The sequence below is a fragment of the Colias eurytheme genome, chromosome 2 (assembly GCF_061535395.1).
Source record: "Colias eurytheme isolate Ceu_HAF_F1 chromosome 2, ilColEury1 Martin Lab GWU primary, whole genome shotgun sequence".
In the NCBI taxonomy this organism is placed as follows: domain Eukaryota; kingdom Metazoa; phylum Arthropoda; class Insecta; order Lepidoptera; family Pieridae; genus Colias; species Colias eurytheme.
In genome coordinates this window covers 7458559-7468296 of record NC_142981.1, presented here as the reverse complement: position 1 = coordinate 7468296, position 9738 = coordinate 7458559, and the positions used below count along the sequence as shown (strand labels likewise).

Sequence of the window (9738 nt, the reverse complement as noted above, 5' to 3'; positions counted from 1 at the left end):
ACTTTACAGAAATACGTCGAATCACGCGTGGTAGGGATAAGAAAAAGATGGCGCGTAACGGAAAAATGTCACGCTTAACGAAAAAATGTTACACTAAATTTTTTTCCAAGCCCGATAAAGAAGTTTCACATCAATATACACTCTTTATTACAGGTTATAATTTATAACTTAGGGTTGGACACATAACTTACTTGTTTGTAGTTGTGTTGGTTTAATGCTCTCATATATACGTCCTAAGTATACGCCAGGTAGTTGATCTATGGTTTGACACGGATATATATTTTTTGGACTTTTACTTATCTGTACAGTGAATTGTTGAATTAATGTTCTATTCTATCTGTCACTAATGATCGATTGTTTGGTAATGTTTTGTATTCGATTGTCGGCGATCGCAAAATATAATTCTATTCAAATTATTAGTTGATTCTAATGATTTAAGTTTTGGAAAAGTTCATCAAATGCTGGATAAATAAACTTAACATTTAAGTAAGAACATTTATGTTTCAATCGTACTTTATAAGTTAAAAAGATCTTAAAATTATAACCAATGATGAAACTAGTGGATCAAGTTGTGAGGAGTTTTAAGGTGGCAAAAGTTTTCCGAGAAAATACTGATAAAATTAATAGTATAGACTTCTCACCGAGTGGAGAGACTTTAATATCGTGCAGTGAAGATGACCAAATTGTTATATACGATTGTGAAAAAGGAACGCAAATGATAACTGTAAATAGTAAAAAATATGGTGTTGATTTAATCCATTTTACACATGCTAAGAACACTGCAATTCATAGTTCAACCAAAGTTGATGATACTATAAGATATTTATCATTACACGATAACAAATATATACGATATTTCCCAGGACATACAAAAAAGGTTGTAACATTGTGCTTATCACCTGTGGAAGATACCTTCCTATCAGGTTCATTGGATAAAACTCTTCGTCTCTGGGATTTACGCTCTCCAAATTGTCAAGGTCTTATGCATTTATCAGGTAGACCAGTTGCAGCTTATGACCCCGAAGGGCTAATTTTTGCAGCTGGCGTCAATTCAGAAAGTATAAAATTGTATGACTTAAGATCATTTGATAAAGGACCATTTGTAACTTTTAAATTAAATCAGGAAAAAGAATGTGATTGGACAGGTCTAAAGTTTTCTCGAGATGGAAAAACAATGCTTATAAGTACAAATGGTTCCATTATAAGGTTAGTTGATGCCTACCATGGGACTCCACTTCAAACATTTACTGGACATCTTAATAATAAAGGAATACCAATTGAAGCATCCTTCAGCCCTGATTCACAATACATATTTAGTGGTTCTACAGATGGAAGGGTACATGTCTGGAATGCTGATACTGGATACAAAGTCTGCGTTTTAAATGGTGATCATCCTGCACCCATTCAATGTGTTCAATTCAATCCAAAATATATGTTACTAGCATCTGCTTGTACAAATATGGCATTCTGGCTTCCAACTGCAGATGATGTTTGAATATGATTATTAAACTTTGAGATATAATATATGTCTTTATATTTTTCTTATTCGTTTCATTCTTAATAAATGTTTATCTACTATTGATTACAGATAGATGTAAGATAAATTAATAAATATGCATTATAATTTATGTAATTCTTCAATTATATTATACATTCAATTATATCATTTGTCAAAGGAAGAAAATTTGTTGTTTTTGTTAGGATTTAATGCAAAAACTCCTTTCCAATTAAAAAAATGTCATACCATTAGAAAGATAGATCTACTATAATAAGTTTCAGGCTATATTTTATTAATCATACTGACATGAAATACCTAGTTCTTTAATTATTAGACTGGTTAATATACCTACTATTAATAAAGCTGACAAACTACCTATTTGTGTTTGCTTAAATGCACTCATTTCAGGAATTCCGAAGGTGTTGGGGGTTAAAATATAAGTAACATATGAGTGCCTAAAATAATACTCATAAAATGAAAAAATGTTCTTAAAATTTTATAAAACAAAATAAATATCTACCCATAATATTAAAAAAGTGGAAAATTTCCATATTTATTACTATTAGTGTAAGTAACTAGCTGTCTGCCCCGGTTGAATTTTTTCATCTTCAATATCTTAAGAATAATTTGGAAAATCCAAAAGTGCACGCCTCATAATTTTTTTTTAATAAATATTTATTAATTATTATTTTTGTTTATTTAATAACAATTAAACCACATCGAATCAGACCCTGAAAAATGAAAGGGTTCTATTCCTGAGCATACTCAAGCGTAAGAGAAAAAAAAAGACTCGATTAGTAAAGTATTTCGGTCGCTATCGTGTTAACAAGAAAAAGGATCCGCACATACAGACACACGGACGTCCAAGACAGAACTTTTTTAAACTGTTTTTTAACTAGTTTAAATAACAAAAATGACATCAAAAATATCATGAACGTTAAAAATAGTGTTTTTTCTTAATATGTGTGTGTATGTATTATCTTACAAGTGCAATGTATGATACATAAAGACATTTTAAGTTTGAAAAATCAGATGTTTTGTGCGAAGTGACAGTAGTACCCACCTCAACGCTTCGCTTATGAGGCGTGCAATAAAATCAATTCAAACTAAATCAGTTCAGCCGTTCTTCAGTCATAAATAGTGTAACTAACACAACTTTATTTTATATGTGATGTGTCTAAGAGCGTAAACGCACTATGCGGGTAGCCGCATTGCGGGTAGCCGTCCGGCTGACCGCAAGCACAATTATGTACGTAATATTCATTTCTATGCGCACTGTGCGGTCTGCGGTAGCCGCATCGCAGTGCGCATAGAAATGAATATTACGTACATAATTGTGTTTGCGGTCAGCCGGACGGCTACCCGCAATGCGGCTACCCGCATAGTGCGTATAGGCTCTAAAATAAGTGTGAATGACCCACCCTATTCTCTAAATTTCAGGCTGTCACGTGACACAAACGGTCCCATACAAATAAGCTGAAGATAAAAAAGCTTTTTTTATAGCAACAACAAAATAAAACAAACAAAATTGGTACATCATCTCTGAAAATTTTAACTGTCTCTATCCATGATACTACTAAAAATTCAAAAACACTAAATAAAATTATATTGTGCACCAAAAATATTTGTTTTGATAAAATATGATCTATGGTTATATACATAAAGTTGATTTTTCCACGCCGAAACTAACCAAACACGGTCCGAGGTCTCCCAAAAGAAGGTTGTTTACCGTTTTGACAAATCATTACTCAACCAATCATTGACGTTATATATATACTAGATTTCCGCCCGCGGCTTCGCCCGCGTTTTCAAAGGAAATCCCGCATAGTTCCCATTCCCGTGGGATTTCCGGGATAAAACCTATCCTATGTGGTAATCCAAGTAATACCCTCTATATGTGTGCTAAATTTCATTGTAATCGGTTCAGTAGTATTTGCGTGAAAGAGTAACAAACACACACACACACATCCTCACAAACTTTCGCATTTTTATTAGTAATAGGATTGTATGAATGAAAATTATAATTTACGGCGCTTACATTTTTACAACGCACAAATTAAGTTTCCATTTGCAAGAAAATGGCGCAAGAAATTAATGTCCCACAGTCTGTCTGACAGCAGCTTGCAAGTCTACTTGCAGGTGGAAACGCGGAATTAGACTTGCAAGCTGCTGTCAGACAAACTGTCGGACATTTCTTGCGGAAGTTTTCTTGCAGATAGAAAGGCGGCCTACTAAATACTGATGAGAAATCTATAGAAAATGTTTTAAAGATGAAAGAAATGTAATGCATCCTCACTCATCCTCAGCAATAGACGGGTGGAAGCACAGGGTGGAAGGGATTATGTTTTACGTAGTAAACAGATTATGTATTTTTTTAATCGACTTCAAAAAAAGGAGGAGGTTCTCAATTCGGCCGGTATATTTTTTTCTTAGTTGTAAAGTTACCACACTTCGTGGGAATCAAAGTTGATCTCCATTTTCAGGATCTACCCGTTTATAAATAATAATTAAGGGAGCGTCCATAAATTACGTGAGGTGTTTTTGTCCATTTTTTGAACCTCCCTCCCCCTCTGGTGAGATATCATGAGATTTTATTGAACCCCCACCCCCATCCCCCCATCTCACGTGAGAATTTTCAAAATGTGGGTTTCTTTTGTTTATTTGTCATTGTAAAAAGAAAAAAAAAATGCTTCGTGCTTTTGTTTACGACTAGTTAAAAATAGTAATTAATATGTATTGCTGAAAGTTTTAATAGAATATTTAAATCTTAACGCATTTGGATTAAATGGATCAAAAGAGTATTTAATTTGTTTTGTTTCAATTAAAAAAAAAAATTGCGTGATATTTGCCGACACCTCCCCCTCTCCCCAACGTTAGTTAGATGAGATTTTACTCGACCCCCTCTCCCCTTAAACAACTCACGTAATTTATGGACGCCCCCTAAGAAAAGGATACGCATGGATAATGAACGTGTATCAAAATTTAATAAATGATTAAAGAATAGAGTCTCTATTATAAGTTCAAGAACCAAATGATAAGGATCCACACAAGGATCGTACCACCAATCAAAATCAGATGTAAATCTTAATTTTTTATCTACATAAATTTTCCAATTTGTCAAAATTTTGAAGTGTACTTGAAAAGTGAAAAAAGACCCGTATCAAAGCATTTAAAATATCGAAAAGAGCTTGAATTTGAAAATCATTCACGAGTTTATTTTATGAAAATATGATGGAGGTGTAATAATTTTTTAATTTAATGAATAAAATTTATCAGGTGATGGTAAATCTTTTTGATTAGTGAATATTAATATAAGTTTTTTCTTTAATTTATGAAATTAACCATTGTTCCTTTCATATTGAAAGTAAAACCTAGAATTTTTTACAAGCATTTTGTGGTCATTCTTTTCTTACGTTTAACATTTTATACTTTTCACTGAATTCATCGTTATTCTTTTGATTTTGATAATATTCTTTATTTATTTATTTCAGTTACATAATATACGATTATAAATGAAAATACCATGGAGGGTAGTACAACTGGATCGGATGAATATAAATACGCGTTTAGTTCAATAAACGAAAGACCTGTAGACGATATTTCACTGGAATTTTTTTATAAACCACATACTATTACACTCTTAGCTGTATCAATTGCGGCAGTTATTTATACAGCATTTGTCAGGTATTAACTCAATATTTTATCCTGCCTTTTATTGTCTAATGTTCCAATATTATTTCATCATAATTGTGATCACGGTGTATAGGAATGTAATTAAAAAGTATTTATTTTAGGCTCAAAGTATCTTCAGTTACAAATCATTTTGAAATGCTATGAAGGCATATATTAACATATAGGTGTAGTATCTTAATATTGTCAAATGACTGTGCTTTGGTTCACATGGGTTCGCATGCAGCCCGTATTTCCCGCAGTGCCGGAGCTGTTAGAAAACCTATTATTATCCAATATTAAACTGTATGTTGGATTAAATATAAATATTGGTGAATTAAAATCCTTAAATGATTTTCTTTTAATTATAAAACTTGTTCCAGCAGTTGGAAGTGGTGGGAGATGATAACCTTAACCATATGCGTTCCCGCTTCTCACTCATAGTCCCTAATAATGGCATATTTCTAAATCAACACCTTACTTTTTTTTCAGAGATGAAAGTAATATTCAAGACAATATATGGTCTGGAATATGTTGTGTAGTATTTTTCTTTTTAATAGTATCAGTACTTACATTTCCTAATGGACCCTTTACGCGACCTCACCCAGCTGTATGGAGAATTGTTTTTGGCATGTCAGTGCTTTACTTATTGGCATTATTGTTCCTTTTATTCCAAAGTCATTCGTCAGTCTATGCCATAATGTATTGGATTGATCCAAACTTACGCAATTTCCATATTGACATGGATAAGGTATGTTGTATTATACGAATTGAAATTTGAAATACTTCCTTTTTTTTGTTGTTTATCTTTCTCTCATTTTATTTATATTTTTAGGAATATGCTGTGAATTGCACTGATATAAGTTTGTCCAGAATCTGGTCACACTTGGATGTTTTTGCTTGGGGTCATTTTTTGGGATGGATGTTTAAAGCGATATTATTTAGACATACAGGCCTTCTATGGGCTATCTCAATAATGTGGGAAATAACTGAGATAGCATTTGCACATTTATTACCGAATTTCTTAGAATGTTGGTGGGATTCAATCATCCTAGATGTTCTTATATGCAATGGATTTGGAATTTGGTGTGGTTTGAAGATATGTAAGGCTTTAGAAATGAGGGAGTACAAATGGGTTAGCATCAGGTAAGTTTAACAATATGTAAATAAAAAGCTGGAGGAGCTAATCCAAATGATGTTATATGTGTCTTGTTTTTGTTTTAGGGACATTTCTTCTACAACTGGTAAAATAAAGCGTGCAATTCTCCAATTTACACCAGTGCAGTGGACACCTGTGCGTTGGTTAGATCCAAACTGTACATATATGAGATTCTTTGCACTCAGTCAGCTTGTGGTGTTTTGGCAATTATCAGAATTGAATACCTTTTTCTTGAAACATATATTTGAAATGCCACCATCACATCCTCTAGTCATAGCTAGACTTGCTCTTATAGGTGTTATTGTAGCTCCATCAGTTAGGTAAGTATTTCAAATACGATTTTTTTAAAGGGGTAATAATGGCATAAAATCTTGTAAATAATGATTATCAGCTTATTTAATTAATGGTGGTTAACAATCCAAATAAAATAGTATTATATCCTTAATCATGCATACTCTACTTTCCGATTCACATTTTTTTTATTATATATTTTCAGACAATATTATACTTATGTCACTGACCCTAAATGCAAAAGAGTTGGTACCCAATGCTGGGTATATGGGGCTATAATGGTTACTGAATCAATGCTCTGTATAAAAAATGGAAAGGAACTTTTTGGTCAAGCTCAAGTGTGCAATGTTATTGTATGGCTAGTCATCCAAATGTTAGTCTCTGTTGGCTGTGTTTATGGTGTTGTGTTATATGACGGATATTTTAAGGTGAGCTGCTAAAAGTTGAATTAACTTTTCAGATCATTTGCATTGCAATATGAAGAAAATATAATTGACTATTTATATATTGTGACTAAATATTTTAACATTTAGATACTTATCAACAAAATAGTCAGTGTAATTGTATTGATATAATCAGTTTATAAAAATAATCTTTTGAATTACTGAAATTTTCGAGTTTACTCTATTAAAGTGTAATTTCTTAAATTTTCCAAAGAAATAATAAAATTTTATTTTCATTATCTTTGTATTCATGAGATTCTCGAACATATTTTTTGAGTGGCGCGTTGAGAGAAAAATTTCAAGGTCGCATCATGGCTACTTTTACATTACTAATATTACTCCATCCAATTTCACTTCTTACACGTGTACTCGGCACACACACTCTTTTTATAGAAACCTATTAATAATGCTTTGTCCAGTACATTTCTAAATTTAAGTGTATTGAATAAATAACCTCTTTGGTTACACTGTTTGTACCTACATTCAATAATTTTTCCTTTATCCAATCTTTCTCTTTTGATTTCAGCCAAATAGTTTAAGCTCTAATGCAAGTACTCCGAAGAAAGATAACTAACTAAAGGTGCCTCCAATAGTGGAGTAGTAAAAATAAGTCACTAATTAAAGGTAATTCAGGCAATACAATTTTATTATTTTTTTCTGTTTTGGCCCTTTACTTATACTAATTCACAAAATCGGTAAACAAGCATATAGGTATGCATACAAGCATATATCTACCTAGAGTTTTACAGATTTGTGCTACTACCATACATAAAAGTGGCTTATTTAGCTCCTACACTTAGAGCCGTTTTGCTAGTAACTTACCATGTAGCCAAGCAAACAAACGAGTTGGATTTTAGACGATAGCTGTAGGACATTCTACCACATACTCGACGAGTGGTAGCGAGTAGCGAGTAGCAAGTAACGAGGAAAGTAGGCAGAGACATAGTGTGGCAACATTACTCGTCATGCCATGACTGGTCGTGCTCATCGTCCTGCTCACTGCTCCCTATTTTGTCGGTTTTTGCGCGCGCAAAAAAGGACTTTTGAGTCAAAGGACCGGCAATACGAGTGCGAGTGGCTGGCCACATAATCGCGATCGTAGTTCGTAGACCGCAGTTCGCATCGAGCGCTCGCGCAAGACGCACACGTATGCAAAATTTGAAATTATGTCATCGCCAAGCATGGAATGGTCAAATTAAAAACAGCTCACAGACGATCTTCTTTTTTCATACGCTTATACCGCTCGGTCGGAAGCGGTCCGACACGAAATTCATGAATTGAAAGCGCTCTAACTGCGTGCTTTTTTAATTGTGTGTGTCGCTAAGTGATTCTTATGATTTTATTATTTTGCTTTTCAGGTAGCTGGTACAACCATGTATTTACCAAGGAGGATAGTGGTGTGTCATCAAATTAAGTAGTTACAATTTATTTTATAGCTCCTATTTCTGCCAAATTGTTTTAAAAGACAAAGCTAGCTTACTTTATTCGTAGATAGGTAGACTATTAAAATTAAAAATGTATAATTTTCACCTTTACGCGAAAATATATATTATTTTCAATTTTTATTTATATTATGGAATAACCACAGACATAGATACATGTCTGTGGGAATAACTTTATTATATTATGGGTTTATAAAAAAGCTTCAAAGATTATGAATATTTGTTTTGTCTAAATTATTCGTAACTCGTAATAATGCTTCCAATGTAATTGAATGTAAATTCATGCTTTACTTACAATTTTTATATAAAAAGTTATTAATGATTGATGTTATGTATTAAATGGCTCAACGTGATAAGCGCTCAATGAAAACGCAAACATAATATATTTGATCTTATAAGTATAAATTTTACTGCACTTACTGCGTGTACTGTATAATAATTTTTAGCACTTGAAACGTCTGGCATAAGGCGCATAGCTAGCGCATTATTTTGATTTCACCAAGTGTTTAAAATATATATATCATAATATTTATGCAGATTTTTAAAACTTGTTTTCAAGTCTAGTTTATCATAACGATGTCGTTTCTGTTATGCAATATTTATTTAATATACATATATGTACCTATACTTATATATTGAAGTGTTGTCCCTGTAATTGAATACTACCTCGGTGCGTATAAGAAAGTCGAATAAAATGTATAAATTGGTGGGTATTTTTAGGCAATAAGTAGAGCAATATCAAATAATTAACATTTGATGAAATTTGCGCCTGTGTCTTTCGATGTGTCTTTTAGATTTGTTCTCTTGCAAATCATATAAATACTTCTGGAATAAAGAAATTAATTAATAAGATTTTTTTTTAAGGAATAGGATAAATTCGATCACGAGGCGGGGTCCGAACCCGCGTCTTTCTGCCATTCCGGGGCGATGCCTAGTCTCTCAGCCATCCGTGTGATCCTCCGTTATCCTGATGTCCTGAGTAATCATTGCTTATTGGGTTCGAATCCCGCTTCGTGACCGATTTTTTTCCATTCAGAAAATGTCTGATAAATAAGGTATTTGAATGCTATTAAATTGCTATTAAACTAAATTGTCATTTGTTTGTATCGATTTTTCGTAGTCATGAAAAAATTATGACGTATCGTATAATATTATGTGACTTCTTGATAATTTATCTCTATTTTCTACAAATCTATTTAGAAAGATACGGGCCACGATTGATGCTTGGTATATTTG

The 9738-nt window shown here is 32.7% G+C and overlaps 2 protein-coding genes across 5 annotated transcripts; both read left to right on the top strand.

Annotated features, from left to right (window-relative positions):
* Nucleotides 1–328: 328 nt before the first annotated feature.
* On the top strand, nucleotides 329–1541 carry Wdr82 (WD repeat domain 82). The gene has a single exon (XM_090108004.1). It carries the CDS (start codon nucleotides 548–550, stop codon nucleotides 1493–1495), a length of 948 nt encoding a protein of 315 aa, XP_089964130.1. The 5' UTR covers nucleotides 329–547; the 3' UTR covers nucleotides 1496–1541.
* A 2901-nt stretch (nucleotides 1542–4442) lies between these two features.
* Nucleotides 4443–8642, top strand: Pss (phosphatidylserine synthase 1 homolog l(3)77CDf). Of its 4 annotated transcripts, none has more exons than XM_090114146.1 (8): nucleotides 4443–4575; nucleotides 4990–5182; nucleotides 5660–5918; nucleotides 6003–6313; nucleotides 6392–6646; nucleotides 6823–7045; nucleotides 7587–7684; nucleotides 8419–8642. In XM_090114146.1, the coding sequence occupies exons 2-7, from the start codon at nucleotides 5022–5024 to the stop codon at nucleotides 7632–7634; spliced, it is 1257 nt and encodes a 418-aa protein (XP_089970272.1). In that variant the 5' UTR covers nucleotides 4443–4575; nucleotides 4990–5021; the 3' UTR covers nucleotides 7635–7684; nucleotides 8419–8642. The 4 variants fall into 4 exon arrangements, with proteins under 4 accessions (XP_089970272.1, XP_089970263.1, XP_089970247.1 ...); XM_090114137.1 differs by lacking the exon at nucleotides 4443–4575 and adding an exon at nucleotides 4598–4780; XM_090114121.1 differs by lacking the exon at nucleotides 4443–4575 and adding an exon at nucleotides 4599–4774.
* The last annotated feature ends 1096 nt before the right edge of the window (nucleotides 8643–9738 follow it).

Excerpts from the sequence above, each read along its gene's own strand:
- Pss (XM_090114146.1), top strand. The coding sequence starts at position 5,022 with ATGGAGGGTAGTACAACTGGATCGGATGAATATAAATACGCGTTTAGT. Across the intron at positions 5,919-6,002 it reads TCCATATTGACATGGATAAG|GAATATGCTGTGAATTGCAC; the intron begins GTATGTTGTATT and ends TTATATTTTTAG. Across the intron at positions 7,046-7,586 it reads TATATGACGGATATTTTAAG|CCAAATAGTTTAAGCTCTAA; the intron begins GTGAGCTGCTAA and ends TTTTGATTTCAG.
- Wdr82 (XM_090108004.1), top strand. The coding sequence starts at position 548 with ATGATGAAACTAGTGGATCAAGTTGTGAGGAGTTTTAAGGTGGCAAAA.